The sequence below is a fragment of the Mustela lutreola genome, chromosome 15 (assembly GCF_030435805.1).
Source record: "Mustela lutreola isolate mMusLut2 chromosome 15, mMusLut2.pri, whole genome shotgun sequence".
Taxonomy (NCBI): Eukaryota; Metazoa; Chordata; class Mammalia; order Carnivora; family Mustelidae; genus Mustela; species Mustela lutreola.
In genome coordinates, this window is record NC_081304.1 from 58,635,177 (window position 1) to 58,654,299 (window position 19,123).

A 19,123-nucleotide genomic window follows, 5' to 3' on the forward strand; every position below is an offset into this window, starting at 1 on the left:
TCTGGGGAGGACACAGATGCCACAGACCGGGGGCCCTGCTTGGCCTCCTCGCCCCCCCAGGAGGCACTAGACTAACCAGCCAGACCTGTCCTGCTCCCCGCAGGAGGTAAGCCTGGGTCTGGCCCAGCCCCTTGCTCTAGGACACACAATCCTTCGGCCCACAACAGCCAAGGAAAAATTAGCCACAATTAACACGGCTTCCACTGCCTGGGGATCCCAGCGCCTCCTTCCTCGCTACCTGTCCTCAGAAGCTACCTGTCCTCAGAACGCCAGTATCCTGTGTCTTCTGGTGCAGGATCACCCTGTAGGCCAGGGCCGGGGAAGGGGGGGGCGGGGCGTGCAGCAGGCCCCGGGCGTGCGAAGAGCGTGAAGACTGGAGTAGGAAGTCAGTAGACGCCACGGTCCCTCCCCCCCCCCCCCAGCCCGCCCCCAGCAGCCAGCTCTCCCCAACTCCCGGGACGTCGCTTAATGTGAACATGGAAACGGAGGCCGCCGGGGCGGTGGCAGGGCAGGCCAACTGGCTCGGCGTCAGGGACGAGGCCTGGGCCACCACCCGCCCCGCGGGGGTCTGGGGCACCTGCCCCGGGGACCTCAGCCACCAGTTCGCCGCCCTCCCCGCCCCGGCAGGAGGCTCCCGAATTCGGGAGGCCGGCGGCTGCGGCGGGGAGAGGCAGCGCGGAGCGGCGAGGAAGGGAAAGGGAGGGCAATAAAGCAAACCCAAGTCCCAACCTCGGTCTCAGCAGCCACTCAATGCTGGCCCGGCGCCCAGACTCTCCCACACCCCGGCTCTGATCCCGGGAAGCGAGCGGGGGCGGGGGGCGGCGCGCGGCGGGGGCGGGGCCTGGCGCGCCGGGGCGGCGGGAGGGGGGGGAGGCGGGCGGAGCCGGGCCCAGGCCGCGCCTCCCGCCCGCCCCGCTCTCCCTCTAATCTCACCATCAATCTCTCACACATATATTTATTTTTTCTCAAATTCCCCTCCCTCCCCCACAACGCACCACCATAATAGGTCTGCTGCACATGCGTACTGCACGCAGGGGGTGGGTTTGTATTTTCAGAGCTTTTGCAAAGAAACTACCAGAATTTTCCGCACCACCCACAATCATTCCCCACCCCCACCCCCAAGGAATCACATCTATATATTATGTTATATTATTTCTCGAGACTTGCCAGAAGGGGGAGGGAGAAGAAATGAGTTTTGGGCTTCCTGTTCCCTTCCCCCACCAACACAAGCGCTATTATTTTAAACGTTTAACAATGTAAGGAGCCGAGAAGGGGGGAAGGGATAAAATCGGTCTTGGGTAAGAATGTAAAACAAAATGGGGAGAATCAAAGCCGTCAGAATGAAAAACAATAGACGTCTAAGACGCGCAAATTCACACTCCGGAGAAGGATGAGGGAGGGCGGCCCGCACACATTTCCTTCCAGGAGGCTTATTTTTGCCCGCACTTAGGTAGACCGAAATAACGAGCGAACCAAAAATATTTCCCCAAAGTTTTGCCTCTGAAAGTCATCTGAGGGGCTGCATCTGGGTCACTCATTGGACTCGGAGGGCTGAAAGGGGGGCGGGGATGCAACGGCCCCCAGGAGAGCGAGGAGGTGGGTTTTCATTTCAAATACAATTTTTTTTAAAAAACATTTGACGTTTCTTCTCGGCTGTTGAGAGAACAGAGGGAAAGAGGGGGAGGGAGGAACTGACACAAAGACCCACCTCGACCTCAGATTATTTCATGCCCCTCGCTCTCTCTCACATCCCCAAATCCGGGATCAGAAACACCCAAATACCACATTCCACTTAGCCGCACAAATCGGGCCCTGACACAACCTGACATCCTTTCTCTTCTTTGCTGCGTCTGCCCGGCTCCAGGCATCCCCCTCCCCACGATTTTTTATCCCTTCTCCCTCTTGCAAATCCATAGGTTCTCTGGGATAACTCTGTAAAAACTTTTCCCTTTTTCAGACAAGCCTGGGGGGGGGTGTCCCTGTTTCCATCAAACACGCCCCCCCTCCGCCCCCCCCCAAGAAGACACCCCATACTCCTTTCAAAGGTGCTCTCAATTGAACAGGGACATTTGCTACATCACCCACACAGATCAATGTGACAATTTTACAAAGAGCGTCCTGAAGTTTGGTGGATTTGTGCTGCGTGGCACCGAGGCCTGGGGGTCTGGATGTCCCCTTTCACGCCCCCAGCAGATGTGAGCACCCTCAGAGTGCTCCCCTGTCCTCAAAAAGGTTAGAAATCACTCCACTAGGAGGGTGGTCTGAGTGGGGCCGTTGCTGCCCCCCCACCATGCGAGGCAGCAATGTGCTCCTTCCACCCCTGGGGGAACTGCCCAGAGAGCGGCCCGGGTGACTTGTCATCCCCGGGGAGAGGTGCCCAGTGATGGTCAAGCTGCACAACAGCTGGGTGGGCAGTTCACGCCCCCCAGCGTGATCAAGGTGCGGGTGGTTTCCGCGAGAGAGTGACAGTGAATGGCAGCCACGTGAGAGTCACAGCTGGGCAGCTCGGCCACCCCAGACTGACGGGGTCACACGGGGGGGGGGGGGCGCACTTGACACAAAAGAGCCCGGAGCAGAGTGCAGATAAAGGGGGTGGAGTTGGGGGCATCTGGTTTCCCAGACACTCTCCCTGCGCTCCCCAATCTTAAAGGAGTGCTCTCCCCGGGACGAGCTGGGGGAACAGGCGGCAGGAGCAAGTCTGACTCCAGGAAGTGGTCTGCGTGGAGTGCGGCCACCACCTGCCCCCGGTCCCCAGCCGGCCGCAGACATTCACGCGACCCCTCCCCCACGTGCCATCGCACGCCCCGGAGTTGGCGGGCACCGGGGTCCCCGCAGGTGGGGGTCCGATGGAGACCGACCCCTGCCCCCGGCCCCCGTCCCCCCAGTCCTGAGGGGGGTGTTGCTTAGGCCCGCGGTCCGCTCCACACGCGGAAACCCCCCGTTACCTCAGTGCAACCCCACTCGGGCCAGAGCCCCAGGGGCGCCCGCGCGGCCGCCCCTCCCCCACGCGCCCCTCCTCCACGCCGCCGTCCGGCCGCCAGGGTCTCCGCGGTCCCTCGCTCGGCCAGGGAGGGGGCCCTGGCTTCGCCGCGGCCGTTTCCTGCCTACCCCCTCCCCGCCGAGGGTAAAAAAAAAATCTCCTCCTCCTCCTCCCCCGAAAGCCGCGACCGAGTGGCCCGGTCCGCGCGCGCAGCTCGCGCCCAGCGCTCTCTAGCCCGGGCGGCGGCGGCGGCGGCGGCGGCGGCGGCGGCGGCGGCGGCGGCGGCGGCGGAGGCTGCGGCGGCGGTAGCGGCGGCGGCGGCGGGGGAGGGGTGCGACGGGGGAGGGGAAGAGGCCTGGCCCCGCGGCGGCCGCCGCAGCCCGCCTGCCCGCCCGCCGCCGCCCGGCCCGCCCGCCGCCGGCCGGCCAGCCGCTGGGCCCCGGGCCCGAGACTGGCGCCCCGCGCCCCGGATTCGCCTCGGCTCGGCCGCGCGGTGGGTGCCTCGCCCCCACCCGGCCTCGCGCGCCCACGGCTCCCGCTCGGGCTGGGGGGGGTGCGGGGGGGAGTCGGGGCGGCCGCTTACCTGGCGGCGGGGGCGGCGGCGGCGGCGGGGGCAGCGGCGGCGGCGGCGGCGGCGGCGGGAAGAGGTGGCAGCCGGGGGGGCTGTGGCGGTCGCGGCCCCGGTCGTGGCCCGGCCCGCGCCCGAGCGCTCCCTCGTCGTCGTCCTCCTCGTAGTCCTCGTCGGCCGCTTCCACCTCCTCCTCCTCCTCGTCGCCCTCTTCTTCCTCCTCTTCTTCCTCCTCCGACACCACCATCTCCTCCTCCTCCTCCTCCTCGTCCCTCAGAGGGGAAGCCATCCTGTGGCTCTGGCCCCCCCACCACCCCCCCACCCACCGCCCGCCCGCCTCCCCCACCGCTACCACCACCACCTCCTCCTCCTCCTCCTCCTCCTCCTCCTCCTCTTCGGCGGCGGCGTCCTCCTCCTCCCCACCGCCTCCCCCAGCCCCCCAAACCCCCGGGCCACCCCCCTCCAGAACCCCCCCTCGGGGCCGCCGGCTGAGGAGGGGGGCCGAACCACCCCCAAAAATTGTCTTGGAAAAAATTGAGAGACTTTTTTTCCCCCTCTCCCCTTCCTCCCAAGAGAACAAGAAAGGGGGATTAAAAAAATATATATATATATATAAAAGTTTTCGACTTCTCTCTGCCCCCCTCTCCGTTGCTTTAAATATATTTAAATTCTGAGGGGGGCGCTCAGAAATATTTCTCAGAGCTGAGGCACTAAGATGGCCGCCTTGAAATTATTTTTAAAACAACCCCCCCCCCCAGCACCGCCACCCCCTCCATGAAGAAAGGGAGAGGGGGGAAAAATCCCCTTTTAAAACAAAATGGCTGGCTTAATATTTCAGTTTTCACCCCCCCATTCTCCTCCCCTGTTACACCCCCATCTCCAAGCCTCTACCCAGAAACCCACAAATTTCTCCCTTTTTTCATAACTGATTAGTGCACAGATTAATAGAGATATTTTCCTTGTGTACTGTGTGTGTGTGAGTGTGTGTGTGAGTGTGTGTGCGCGGGTTGGGGGGGGCATGAAGGATTTCTGCATAAAACAAAAATGGCTGCTCTTTCTAACTCCCCCCCTTTAAAAAAATATTTGAGGGGGGGCATTAATCAGTACTCATGCTCAGTCTGACATCAGCATAAATTGTTAAAGGTTAACTAGTTAGATACTAGTCCAACTAGATTGAAATATTTTTCTTTTCTTTACTAGTCTCTTCCTCCCCACCTCCCTTCTCTTAAAGAAAAGCTTTTTTTTTTTTTTTTTTCTGAATACTTCAGAAGGGAGTGGTTTGATGTGAAGGCTTTTTTTTTTTTTCCCCTTCAGGCATTGAAAAGGAAAAGATGAAATATATGTTTATATATAACTCTGTTTCTGCATACCTCACTGGAGTCAAAACGCATTTAATTGTGTACGTATCCTTCAAGTGAGGAGCGGGGCTGGGTTTTTCTCCCCTTTCTTTTAAAAAAGTGACAGAAATTCTAGTGACTTTTGGGGGAGAGATATGAATAGATACGATGATTGAGGCTTTTTTTTTTTTTTTTTCAAAGGAGTCCATGTTTGATTCTCCCCTTTGCCCAGGCTTTTTGGTGATTTATAATTGTTGTAAATTCTATCTGCACTCCTTTCTGCCCTCCCCTCCCCCCATGGCTCAACGATAAAATTCATCTGACTTGGGAAATTAATTTAGGGATCAGGAGTACAGATTTTTAGAATAAAGAGAAAGAGTCAAGTTGGAGAAATTGTGAAATTGTTTTCTCTTTTTTCCCTTTGCAGTCTATTTCCCTTTTCTCCATGATCTCCGACACTGGTACAGTAGAAGAAACTGAGGTACCGTGAAACAGGAAAGTCTCTGGGACTGAGAAACAGAGGTAGGGGTCCCCCTGGCATTTTCATCCCACTTGCCTGGCCCATGATGTCCCACCGTACCCCAGTGTTTATCTTAGGAGTGGAGCCGGGAATCGTATGGAAGGTTGGAAAGGAGTCTCAAGGTAGCTCTCTCATCCGGAGATCCAGCTGAGAAGTCCTCTAAAACTTGCCTCTTGAACAGGGCCGGCAAAGGAAGGAGGGCAAAAAGCTCCTTTCTACCCTTTTCCGTCTTTGTCACCTCTCCTAACTCCAGCTTCTTCCCATTCTTCTGATCTCCCTTTGCCTCTCCTTGCTTCCCCTCCCTTGCCCCGGGGAGCCCTTTCTCTTCTGGGTTATTTCTCTGCCCCTTGAGTGGAGCTACCGTCCCCCCACTCTCCTGCAGGCCTAGCAGTGCTCAGGAGCACCTCAGGCGGGAGGGGTAGGTAGGCAGCAGACAGAAAGTAGGAATGACAGGGAATCCTGTGCCAGCTTTGCTTAGGAGGCTAGAAAATTCTTTATTGATGCACCACCCCCCATACGCACACACTGATGCACTTGACCGAGCCAGGAGCTCTGTCTTTTTCTTAACCCGGCCTTTGGGAGTCTCCCGGCCGCCTCCTGTGTCAGTCCTGCGCCAAGTCTACCCCCTATCCCTCCTCTGTACGGTTCTGTCCTGTTCCTTCTCCGGTCCCTTTGTGCAAGGCCATCTGGGTATCGCCCTCTTTTTGTGGCGGGGCTTCTCTGTATGGGTGACTTTATTTCCTCACCGACACTGACTCCCGGGCCTCCCTCCAGGCTCTCAGGCTCTGTCACCTCTAAGTGACTTTCCACCTCTGTCTTGTTTCTGTTTACTTCTGTCTTCCGGGCTCTGCCTCCATGTGTCTGTCTCTCCTCTCGTGTGCCTGGCTCCCTCCTCTCCCCGGCTCCTCGGCGTGTGTCGGGGAGGAGTGTCCCCACGTGGATGTGGGCCACCCCTGCACACCGGGTGCGTCGCAGCCTGCCTGCCTCGGCGCCCCCTCCCCGTGGGCCGTGCACCCCTGCCCGCCCGCCGCCATGTGCCAGGAGCTGCAGGTGCGTCCCTGTCCCCACATTCGTCATTCCTGCAAGTGTGCTTTGCCTGTGGATCTGCTCGTGGGCTCCCTTCTCTCTTCTGTCCACGTCCCCCTCCGCCCACCCACCTCTCCTCTCGTCTCTTCTCTCCCACCGACCTCTCTCACTTTGCCTCCCTGGATCCTGGATCCTGGCTCCTGCCTGCCTCTCTACCTGCTCGTCCTGTTCTGGTGTCTGCCTGCCTGCCTGTCTGCTCCTCCCTGACTGGCTGGCAGCCTCGTTCTCTGGTTGTCTGTCTGCTCTCCTGGCTGTTTGCCCACCGCTCTCTCTCCAGCCATCTGTCTCCCCGCCTGCCTGTCTCTGTCACTTTTTTAGCCTTCATCTCTTGGTTTGTCTACCTTCCAGGCCCTGCCATGCCTCCCTATCTGGGTTTGCCTCTTATCTTTCTCCTCTCCGTGTTCCTCCCCTTGTGTATGCCTGGTAAGTCCGCAATTTTCTGCTCGCCTCCCCGAGCGTCCGTCTGCTCGCCTGTCCGCCCAGCCTGCTCTGCTGCTGCTGGCCGCCCCCCTGCCCCATCCAGTGCTCGCCTCCTTTTCCTCTGGCTGCACCTCCACTTGGGCTCCACGGAGGTGGCCTCACTACCCCAAAGCTGTCAGCGACTCCCTTGCCCTGACATCTCTGGGCCTTCCTGTCGCACCGCCCGCCTTGCCTTTCCCTACTGCTGGCCTTCACTCGAGGCGGGCCTGCTTCTGCTGTGTCTTATCTCTGGCCTCTGCGATGCTCAGGCCACATCTCCGGCCACATTGGGTCCACATCTCCACCTGCCTTTCTTCTCACGTCATCTTGGTGCATCCCTCCACCTTCCAGTCAGTAGCCCACATGCGGCACAAATGGTGTGGGGCGCCAGCGGAGTCCCGGGCCGCGTGAGCCACCCCCTGCCCCTCCCCGCCAGTCCCCTGCCCCTGTCCCTGAGGCAGCCGCCACTTCGTGTTATCGGACGTCGTGCCAGACGAGGGTCTCCGAGGATCTCAGTCTCCCCGCCTCCCCGCCATTTGCTGCCCTTCTTTCTCCTCCTCTCCCAGTCCTGCCCAATGCTTCTTTCTCTGTCCCTTTGTCACTGGGCCTGCCGGTTCTTGTCCCATCTTTTCGCTTCTACTCTAGGGTACCTGTCTTCCTGGCTGACCGGCTGCTCGTGGCTTGCTCGTGCTGCCGGGACCTGGGGCGCACCTGTCCCTCCCAGGGGCTTCTCCTCTGTGTAGGGAACTGCCTGCAGAGAACCAAGCGCCACCAGTCCCCTCACGGCCCAGCCATGCATCAGCTGAGATAGGACATGGGGGCCCCCGAGGACCTGAAAAGTACCGCGTCCATCCGTCAGGTGTGGTTACTAAGTGAGCCCACGGGCCCAGCTCGTGTGCATGCAGAGTGCGGGCCTGCCCTGCCTCCCTGGCACGTCCGTGTGCACGTGGCGTGTACAGCCTTCACAGGCCTCTGATTCTCCACCCCTGGGCCCGGGCAATGAGCACGGCCTCCTCCCGATCTGAAACACCGCTTCCTCCTACAACTTTTCTCCCTCTGCCTCCTTCCGGCGGGCACCTTGGGGATGGGGAGGCTCAGTCCTTGGGGGGAACAAAGACACAGCCTCTGTGTGGGTCTCTCCAGGGGGACGACAAGGAAACTTCTGCACAGGACGCACTGCTCTTTCCCTGCCCGCCGTTCCTGAACCGCACTGTGGCAGCCCCGGCCTCTGGGCCTCTGACCCCTTTCCCGCCCACCCTTTCTCACTTCTCTTTTCTCGGTTCTGTCTTTCCCCTCAGCTGTCTGTCTTGGGCTGCATTCGAGCGTCCCTCTGATTGGCCACCTTCCCCCTCTTCTGTCTGATTGGCCTGCATCCCTCCATCACCCCATCTGTCTGCTGGATTCTCCCTGTCTGCCTGCAGTAATGGATGTGATGGCATTTATCCATCACACAGCCGCGTGCGGCCTCAGACACTGTTGTCACTTTGTCTTCTCTCTCTCCTCGATCTCCTCCTGCCTCGGTCTGTCTGCCTTCTCTTTCTCCCCACACCTGTTTGTCCAGCCGCGTCTCTCCTGGCTCTCTCATCGGCCTCCCTGTCACTCATCCCCCCCACCCCCAGCCTGTCTGTGTGTCCGTCCTTATGCCTTTTATCTGGGCCTGCACGTCTCCCCATCCCTGGCCGCCCGTCTCCCCACCTGCCGGTGTCCACCTCTCCCTGCCTTGTTCCATCCCTCTGTACTTGAAAAACTAAAAATCAGTACAAAATTAAAATGCCATATGACTCACAGCTAGGGGAGGATGGTTTTTGTTTTTACTAAGACCATTAAGGTGAGAACAAGGAACTTGGGCACGCAGCCTGTGAAATGCAAACCAGAAATCAGACGCCCCCCTCCCGCTAAGAAAGAACTAGAAGAAAACTGTGAGGGACTCCTTAACCACAAGAAGATTATTTCCTTAATGCAAAAGCAAGAAACGTACCCAGAGCAAGAGCTTCTAATCTTTTTTGGTTCGTGGAAAGTTATAAGCCTTTGAACAGCATGGATTTGAACTGCACGGGTCCACGTACGTGCAGATTCTTTTCAATAAATATATTGGAAGATATTTTGGAGATGTGCAATATTTTGAAAAAAAAAAACTTGCAATGTGCTCTATAGCCTAGAAACATCGAAAAAATTAAGAAAAGTATAGGTATTTCACAAGTGCGTAAAATACACACAGGTATGATTTTATCATTTGCTACCTGAAAATATCACGCACATCTTTTTTTTTTTAAGTTCGAACTTATGCACAAAAACACTTAGAGACCACGTGCTGTCTTTTCATTTTTAATGTCTGGTATGAGTAACTCACATCCACCGTGTATAAGGTCTCGAGGGTGTCGCGTCCTGTCAGGCAGTAGAGGCCAAGGTACTGAGAGATGGTTCATCTCGTAAACAGATGATATAAACTTATGGAATCATTAAATACAGAACTGTAAATGTATTTTCCTCATGATTGTCTTAATAGCATTGTATTTTCTTGCAACTCTATTATAAGAATATAGTATATAGTACATCTAACATGCAAAATAGGGGTAACCAACTTTGATGGTGTTGCTGGGGCCTCTGGTCGACCGTAGGCTGTCATTAGTCATGTTATGGGGGGGGGGGAGGGGTGAGAGTTTTTCCACTGCACAAAGGGTCAGCACCCATAGGCCTTGTGCTGTTCAGGGATTGGTTGGTATATGCAGAATACCACGTATATTTTTATGGTATTAGGAACACCCGGATGTCTACGGACCCCAGGTTAAAACTCCGATGTAGGGACCAGTGACAGCAATTGGTTGGGCACAGACGTGTCCTCATGTCCCCAGGCAGGTCAAAGGACTGAAAAGATCACTCTGTACTCAGTGATTTTCTACTCAAGGAAATGTTAAAGAGGTTCCTAGCTGTCTTTGGAAATATATAGATGAGGGATCATGAAAGTAACATAAATACAGAGGATATTCTAGACTTAATCATGGAATTTTGTTTTATTTTATTTTATTTTATTTTATATTTTATTTATTTGTTTGACAGAGAGAGACACAGCCAGAGAAGGAACACAGGCAGGAGGAGTGAGAGGGAAAAGCAGGCCTCCTGCAGAGCAGGGAGCCAGATGCGGGACTCGATCCCAGGACCTTGGGATCATGACCCAGGCCAGGGACAGTTGCTTAACGACTGAGCCACCCAGGTGTGCCTCATCATGGGACTTCAGAGAGAAGGGTGCCTCGACCAGTGGTTTCCAGACGGCTAAGTAAGCTTGCTGCTTGTCTTTCCCTGGGAAGGTCTGTCCTTTGTTTTGAGATTACATGTTTTTCTATAGATTTTTATGTGGCGTAAATAATAGAATATACTATATTATACGTAACAAGTATACGTTACGTGTATATGAATGCTTACAGATTAATAGCGTGTTTGTTTAAAAGGTTCTTTCTAAAAATGAGATTGATCTGCATGGAAGGAGGGCCATCATAGATTTTATGAAGGAAGAGAAAGGAAGACTTTTTATACTTCTGTAAAATTTGAAAGTTTTCCAGCATGTACTTCTTTTATAATCATACGACATATTAACTACCTTTTTAGCAAATAACAGAGATAGGTATATAGGTTTGAGTTTTGTTGTTCTTCATGTACTTAAGAAAAAGTCAGCAACTCCCATGTCGATCACTGACTTTCCGGATTTTTGTTTGTTTGTTTTTACATTTTGCCGGTTATCAAAATCCCAAAGTCTGGGGATCTACAGCTTTAATCTACCTCTTCTTGATTTCACAAAGAAACTTTGGTTCTTCGTGTATCACATTCATGATTGGCCGTATTTGCATACTGCCCTGTACTGTGGTCTGCTTGCTAGTTTTCTTTAAGTTGTTCACTTTAAGTTAAAGGTCCTTCAGAATTTTTTTTTAAAGATTTTATTTATTTATTTGACAGAAATCACAGGTAGGCAGAGAGGCAGGCAGAGAGAGAGGAGGAAGCACGCTTCCCGCTAAGCAGAGAGCCTGATGCGGGGCTCCATCCCAGGACCCTGAGATCATGACCTGAGCTGAAGGCAAAGGCTTTAACCCACTGAGCCACCCAGAATTTTTGTTTTAAAAATTTTTGTTTTAAAAATTTAGTATTGGGGCGCCTGGGTGGCTCAGTGGGTTAAGCCGCTGCCTTCGGCTCAGGTCATGATCTCAGGGTCCTCAGATCGAGTCCCGCATCGGGCTCTCTGCTCGGCAGGGAGCCTGTTTCCTCCTCTCTCTCTCTCTGCCTGCCTCTCTGCCTACTTGTGATCTCTCTCTCTGTCAAATAAATAAATAAAAAATCTTAAAAAAAAAAAAAATTTAGTATTGGGACACCTGGGTGGCTCAAGTCATTGGGTGTCTGCCTTTAGCTCAGGTCATGATCCCAGGATCCTGGGATCGAGCCCCGCATCGGGCTCCCTGCTTGGCAGGAAGCAGGCTTCCCCCTCTCCCACTTCCCCTGCCTGTTCCCTCTCTCGCCGTGTCTCTGTCAGATAAATAAATAAAATCTAAAAATAAATCAATTAATTAAAAAAATATAGACCTTGCTAGTCTAGCTACTGTTAAAAAAATTAATTAAGTAAGTAAGTAAGTTTATTATTATTTTTTAGTAATCTTTAAACCCAACATGGGGCTCAAACTCACAGCCCTGAGGTCAAGATTGCATGTTCTATCGACTGAGCCAGCTGGCACCCCAAACACATGTCCTTTAGAAAGTAAATTTCATGTGATTGAGAAACAGTATCTATAAATCCTTGATTTGACGGGGTAATTATTTCCTAATTTATTTTATTTTTTTAATATTTCATTTATTTATTTAAAGGGAGTGCAAGCAGGGTGTGGGGCAAAGGGAGAGAGAGAGAGAAGCAGACTCCCCAGTGAACATGGAGCCCAAGGCAGGGTTCAGTCTCATGACCCTGAGATCATGACCTGAGCCAAAATCAAGAGTTGGACGCTTAACTGACTGAGCCCCACACACACCCCATTCCTAATTTATTTTAGGCTATAAGTAATTATTAAAATAAAAATCAAGAGGAGCTCCTGGGTGGCTCAGTCAGTTAAGCATCTGCCTTTGGCTCAGGTCATGATCTCAGTCAAGAGCTCCCTCTCCCCCTCTCCTCTGCTTGTGCTCTGTCTCTCTCTCAAAGAAAATATTTATTTAAAAAACTCAATAGAAATGAAAACATCTTGCCTGCAGTCAATGGTGTTGAGACCGTGTTGTAGGAAACCTCGCTTCATCTAGTTGTGTGGTAGGGAAATGGGGGCCCACACGTGGAAGGGATTGCCTGAGATCAAGTTGGTTGTTAGGGACAGAACCAGGACATGAGCCTCTACCTTCCAATTTCTAGTCTGCTGATCTTTCTATTACATATGAGATGACTTCTAAGTCAATGAGATGTCCTCAGGTCTTAAAAGAACTAATATGTGAAAGTAATGGCCATATATATAATTTATTTTCTGTAACAACTGTATTGTAGAACTGGCAGTAGTCAGCTTAATTGTGTCTAGTACATTTTTAAACTTTTATTTTTAAAGTTATGTGTCTGCCCAGTGTGGGTCTTGAACTCACGACCCTGACTACAGACTAAGCCAGCCAGGCGCCCCTCTAGTATACCTTTAAACATACATGTTTTCTTTTTCTTCTTTTTTCTGTTGAGATTTTATTTCTTTATTAGAGAGAGAGAGCACAGGTAGGCAGAAGGACAGATGAAGAAGCAGGCTCCCCACTGAGCAGAGAGCCTGATGTGGGGCTCGATCCTGGGACCCTGGGATCACATCCTGAGCTGAAAGCAGAAGCTTTAACCCACTGAGCCACCCAGGCGCCCCCCAGAATCCCACTTCTTACCATCTACCCTGAGAAAGTCATCACACTTGTGCATGCACATGAAGTCGCATCCAGAAGGTAACCCGTACAAAGACATCCATTACAGCATTATTTGTGAGAGCAAAAATTGGGAACACCCACATCTCTGATAGTAAGGAATAGCTAAATCAACTACCCAGCAGGTAAGAAGTCAGTTACATCTACATGGTAGGATTCTTTCCTATATTACCAAACAGCAGAAAGCAATGTGTACATTGTAATATCATTTAGCTTATGTCCAAAGAAACTGAAATCAGTGCTGTATGTTTTTAAAGACACACACACATAGATACGTAAATGCTTTTAAAAATTCTGGACATAATACCTATATCAAATTGATAACAGTGGTTACTTTTGGGAAAGAATAATGAGGGGTATTTAGCTCTATTTAGAATTCTGCATTTTTACATTGAGAAAATATTTATTGTGTGTGTCAACAGGCGCACCTGGGCAGCTCAGTCGGTCGAGCAGGTGACTCTCCGTGTCTGCTCAGGTGTTGATCTCGGGGCCATGAGATCGGGGCCCGTGTCAGGCTCCACGCTCTGTGCGGAGACCACTCCTTCTACGCTCCCTCCCTCACAAATAAAGAAAAAAATCTTAAAAAAAAAAAAGAATTTTAAGTAGCCTTATGATCACATTAGCATGTGAAACCAAGTGGGACAAAAGGTAGTATAATTTCTCTAAAGAAATTACTCTTCATTCATTTCTAACTCTTTGGGGAGAAAAATACAGAAGCAAGGTATAATCACAAGGTATAATGTGATGTAAGTATCGTGAGGTTCAAGTTTAAAAAAGAATAGAAGTAGGAAGGGAAGAAAGTATAGAAGATCACAGATATAATATGGTATTGTTGATGAGACAAAAAATATGTAAATATCCATAAAGTTTTTCTAGAAAAATATATGAGAAACTGCGATAGTTACCACTGGGAAGGACAATATTTTCTCTCTGTGCATCTTTTAAAGCAGCCTGGGAATTTTTTAGTGACCAAGGGATTAGCTGGGTGGAGGAAGGAGAGCCATTTGAGTTCAGACATAAACACACCAAACCGTTAATTAACAATATGGGGTAGTGATCATTGCTATGGGCTGTGAAATCAGAATTGAGAGAAGAGAGATCTTGGTGGGGAGAGGGGGATCACTGAAGACCTTTCCTGCGTAGTTGCATCTGAAGTAGGCCCCCAGAAAGCACTAAGATTTACAGCAGATAGGAGGAAGAAAGGCAGTCTATGTCGATTAAGAAAGTACTTAGCAGGGACGCCTGGGTGGCTCAGTTGGTTGGACGACTGCCTTCGGCTCAGGTCATGATCCTGGAGTCCTGGGATCGAGTCCCGCATCAGGCTCCCAGCTCCATGGGGAGTCTGCTTCTCTCTCTGACCTTCTCCTCGCTCATGCTCTCTCTCACTGTCTCTCTCTCAAATAAATAAATAAATAAAAAAAAAAAAAAAAAAAAAAAAAAAAAAGAAAGTACTTAGCAGGGGCGCCTGGGTGGCTCAGTGGGTTAAGCCTCTGTCTTCGGCTCAGGTCATGGTCTCAGAGTCCTGGGATCGAGCCCCGCATCTGGCTCTCTGCTCAGAAGGGAGCCTGCTTCCCCCCTCTCTCTGCCTTCCTCTCTGCCTCCTTGTGATCTCTCTCTGTGTCAAATAATAAAATCTTTAAAAGAAAGAAAATACTTAGCAAGTAGTGTGTTGACCCCATCTGGCTAGGGTGGTTAGGTCTTAATAGAAAGTTCTAGTAGATGTTGGTAGCTCTTGAAAGGGTAAGAACTGTTGGTTCATCAAGTAAAGAGTAGAGGCCAGGGGCGCTGGGTGGCTCAGTGGGTTGAGCCGCTGCCTTCGGCTCGGGTCGTGGTCTCAGGGTCCTGGCATCGAGTCCCACATCGGGCTCTCTGCTCGGCAGGGAGCCTGCTTCCTCCTCTCTCTCTCTCTGCCTGCCTCTCTGCCTACTTGTGATCACTCTCTGTCAAATAAATAAAATCTTAAAAAAAAAAAAAAAAAAAAAGAGTAGAGGCCAGACCCTTGGAGGAACTTTGAAGAATGGCGGGAGCAAAGAGAAGCCAAAGGGAAAACAAGTTGCTAGAATGGTAGGAGCGCCAGATAGGGATACTATGCTGGAACGAGGAGACAGCTTCTGGAAGCAAGCATGATGGGTACTGTGGGATGCTTCGTAGAGGGCAAGAAAGGCGCCAACTGACACTCCTCGAATCGGACACGCAGAGTTGCCACGTGACCTAGAGACTTCTGTCTTAGGGGGAAACGAGATACAAAAAGGCTGTATATCATTTTCTGCTTCTGCTAGAGGTCGGAATAGATCAATTCATAGAGGCAGAAAACAGTAGCATTTGCCCCAACTTCATGGGAGAAGACCTTGGGGAATGAGTACTAATGGGTCGGAGTTTATTTTTGTAGTGACAAAAACACTCCGCAATGAGGGAGTGGGGATAACTGCACAGTCTTGTAAACCTTCTACCAAAAGTTTGGGGGGCGCCTGGGTGGCTCAGTCAGTGAAGCGTCTGCCTTGGGATCAAGTCATGATGCCGGCGTCCTGGGATCGAACCCTGTGTCCAGCTTCCTGCTCAGCAGGGAGCCTGCTTCTCCCTCTCCCACTGCCCCTGCTTGTGATCCCTCTCTCGCTCTGTCTGTCAAATAAATAAATAATTTAAGAAATAAAATAAAAACTCTTGAACACTTTAAAATCATGAACTTCATGGGATATAAATTATATCTCAGCTTCTTTTTTTTTTTTTTTTTTAAGTGCAAACCGGGAAATGTATTCTCTTTGGCAGTGTCACTTTTTTTTTTTTTTTAAGATTTTGGTTTTTTTTTTTTTTTTTTTTCAAGATTTTATTCATTTTTAGAGAGAGTGCACGAGCGGTGGGGAGGGGTAGAGGAAGAGGGAGAGAATCTCAGGCAGATTCCCCACTGAGCATGGAGCCGGAAACAGGGCTCGATCCTACGACCCTGGGATCATGACCTGAGCCAAAACCAAAAGTCAAGATCCTCAGCCCACTGAGCCACCTACATGCCCCAGATTTTAATTTTTTTTTTTAAGTAATCTACACCCAACATGGACTTAAACCCACAACCCAAGGCCAAGAGTCCCATACTCCACGACCGAGCCAGCAGGTGCCCCAACAGCTGGTCACCCTTCAAGGTAGTTTTGATGAGAGAGTCAGATAGCAACGAAAGATTATGAGAAACCATTAAAATGTTACTTGTGGAGGTTTTTAATTGAAAATTTTTGATCTGTTATTGAGAACTATTCCAGTCTACCAAGAATAGATGTGACATGTATCAGCCACGAAGAATATTCCAGGGGACATGTGACTCCATCGTCTGTAAAAACAGACTTGTAACAACAGTAATGTTTTTTAAAGCCTTGTCTGACCTGTACACCTGTATACCGCTTTTTAAAAAAATTTGTGTTTAAATGCCAGTGTAGGGGGGCGCCTGGGTGGCTCAGTGGGTTAAAGCCTCTGCCTTCGGCTCAGGTCACGATCCCAGGGTCCTGGGATCGAGCCCCAAGTCAGGCTCTCTGCTCTGCAGGGAGCCTGCTTCCTCCTCTTTCTGCCTGCCTCTCTGCCTACTTGTGATCTCTGTCTGTCAGATAAATAAATAAAATCTTTGAAAAAAATTAAAATAAAATAAATGCCAGTGTAGTTAACATATGGTGTTATATTAGTGTCAGAAGTCGAGGTCCGTGATTATAGTTGCATAGAACACCATCCAGTGCTCGTCTCATCACGTGCCCTCTTTTGTGCCCGTCACCCAATGACCCAGCCCCCCACCCCCTGCCCTGCAGCAACCCTCAGTGGGTTCCCTATGATTAAGAGTCTCTTAGGATTTGTCTCCCTTTGCGATTTTGTCCCATTTTTCCCTCCCTTCCCCTATGACCCTCTGTTTTGTTTCTTAAATCCACGTATGAGTGAGATCATGAGGCAGAGTCTGTATCTGACTGCTTTCACTTAGCATTATCCCTTCTAGCTCCATCCATGTCCTCACCAATGGCAAGATTTCATTTCATTTTTTCTGGCTGAGTAATATTCCTGTGTGTGTGTGTGTGTGTGTGTTTGTGTGTGTGTGTGTACCATGTCTTTATCTGTTTGTGTACCGATGGACACCTTCTGTGTTCCGTAATTGCGCTGGTCATAGATAATGCCGCTATAAACATCAGGATGCATGGATCCCCGTGAATTCGAACTTTTGCGTCCTTTGGGTAAATACCAAGTAGTGAGATTGCCGGGTCATAGGGTAGCTCTATTTCTAAGTTCTTGAAGAACCTCCATGCTGTTCTGCAGAGCGGCCGCCCCAGCTTGCCTTCCAGCAAGAGCGCAGGCAGGCTCCCCTTTCTCCACATCCTCGCCAACACCCGTCCTTTCCTGACTTGATACTTACATACTCTCCTCAATTCACTGATTAACCGTTTCCCCATTAACAAAATGGCACGAGCAAATGCTCCCGATGTGATTTCATTTTGGTTTTTGTTCGCTTGCTTGGGGGTTTTTCAGGTGTATGTTTTGTGTTTGTGCAAATGTGTACTCCTGTGTGAACACCATTCCGGTAAAGATACAACGGATTTCCAGCACCCCAGAACTTTCCAGTGTCTTTCTGGTCTGTGCCCCTCCTAAAGACAACCACCGTTGTAAGTCCTACCCTCGTTCCCTTTTAACAACTTACAATCTGATGTGAGTCGCATAAAGCAGTAGAAAATCATACGTGCAGTATAATTGCAACCACGTGGGAAAATACTAGGAGGATGTGGTTAAGACATTAATACGGGTTTCTGCTGAGTGATAGGAATAACAGCGATTTTGTTTTGCACCTTTACGCTTGCCTACCTGGAATTTTCTGTGAAGGGCCCGTGTTATACAACGAAAAATAAAACGAAGCTTAAAAAATTTTAACTTAAAAGACATACGGGAAGAGAAAGGATAGGAGATGACATCAAATATTTGGCCACAAAGTTCGGTACGTTTACAGTAATGTGGCAAATAAGTCTAGAGACCATACATACGTAAAGGAATCTATTTCTTTCTTTCTTTTTTAAATTTAATTTAATTTTGTTTATTTGAGAGGGAGAGAGCGCATGAGCAGGGGGAGGGGCAGAGGGTGAGGAAGAAGCAGGCTCCCCAGACCCGGGGATCGTGACCTGAGCTGAAGGCAGATACTTACCGGACAGAGCCATCCAGGTGCCCCAAAGGAATCTGTTTCCCCATCTCCGGGGTTGACTCCAGGTTCCCAGTCGTGGGGGGTCTGGAGCTTCCGCAGCCTGGCTGGGCCCCCCGACACTTCTCCTTCTGGCCACATGTGCTCGCCCTGGTCCTGTCCCTTGTTCACTGAAGGGCACTTGCCCTCGACTCCCTAACCGGAGACCTTTCTCCGCCCCTCCCACCTCTGTACTTAACCTCTTCTGAAGTTCTAGATTCAAGCCCCCTGCTTTACTTACAACTTTCTGTCTCTCCTGCTCTCATCTCTGCTGTTCTTGGACCCATAAGACACTCTAATGCTTTCACCATCCATTATCCCTGTCCAGCTGAGAGCCCATGCTCGGTCATTTCGGCCACTGTCTTGCCAGGGGTCTCCGTGCCCTGTCCTCGACTTCCTCCCGCACACCTCGAACCATGGCCACTTCTGCTACCTCTTTATACCCGGCATGCACAGTGCAGCCCAGGGAACCCGCCTCCCCCCGTCCCTGCTCAGAAATCCTTTGCCCTAACCTCGCCGCCTTTCCATTCCCCATGGTGACTTTTCCCAACCTTCTTCCTCTAGGAGGAAACCTTATCCTCGCCTTCCAGGAGCCAGATCACCAGATGAGGGCTCCCCGGAAACAGCTGCACCCAGACACTGAGCCTGTGGGCTTCCCTCCTTCCTCCTGTTGGTCCATCTGAAGCTGGTCCCGGGGGGAGGGGAGGGGGGTGCAGGGCTCTGCCTCCCACCCCCACTGCCTTCTTGGGGCCTAAGGGTTCACCGAGACCCTTACCGCTCCTTCAACTTGCTCCTTCTCAACCACGTCTCCTTCGCTTTAAAAGAAGTCCTCTGGGGGCACCTGGGTGGCTCAGTGGGTTGAGCCTCTGCCTTCAGCTCAGGTCATGATCCCAGAGACCAGGGATCGAGCCCCACATCGGGCTCTCCGCTCAGCAGGGAGCCTGCTTCCCCCTCTCTCTCTCTGCCTGCCTCTCTGTCTACTTGTGATCTCTGCCTGTCAAATAAATAAATAAAATCTTAAAAAAAAAAAAAAAAAAAAAAAGAAGTCCTCTGGACTCCGCCACCCCCCACTGCCCCCCACCTC

At 51.3% G+C, this 19,123-nt stretch overlaps 1 protein-coding gene and 1 long non-coding RNA gene across 16 annotated transcripts in view; one reads left to right on the top strand and one right to left on the bottom strand.

Annotated features, from left to right (window-relative positions):
• The window catches only part of CHD3 (chromodomain helicase DNA binding protein 3), a 24,562-nt gene extending 20,705 nt beyond the window's left edge, over window positions 1-3,857 (bottom strand). For 12 of the 14 annotated variants that reach the window (XM_059147209.1, XM_059147196.1, XM_059147198.1 and 9 more), the window contains exon 1: window positions 3,564-3,856. In XM_059147209.1, the coding sequence (XP_059003192.1) occupies window positions 3,564-3,837 (274 nt within the window). In that variant the 5' untranslated portion in view covers window positions 3,838-3,856. Of the gene's footprint in view, window positions 1-255; window positions 774-3,563 lie in introns of those variants that run through there. The other 2 variants (XM_059147201.1, XM_059147207.1) reach the window with 2 other exon arrangements.
• LOC131815521 (uncharacterized) lies at window positions 3,142-19,057 on the top strand. 2 transcript variants are annotated; one of them, XR_009347767.1, is made up of 6 exons: window positions 3,142-3,473; window positions 4,863-4,947; window positions 5,313-5,407; window positions 10,008-10,224; window positions 17,343-17,476; window positions 18,604-19,057. It is a non-coding gene; the product is annotated as an uncharacterized LOC131815521 (long non-coding RNA). The 2 variants fall into 2 exon arrangements; XR_009347766.1 differs by lacking the exon at window positions 4,863-4,947 and having other exon boundaries at window positions 3,147-3,473.
• The last annotated feature ends 66 nt before the right edge of the window (window positions 19,058-19,123 follow it).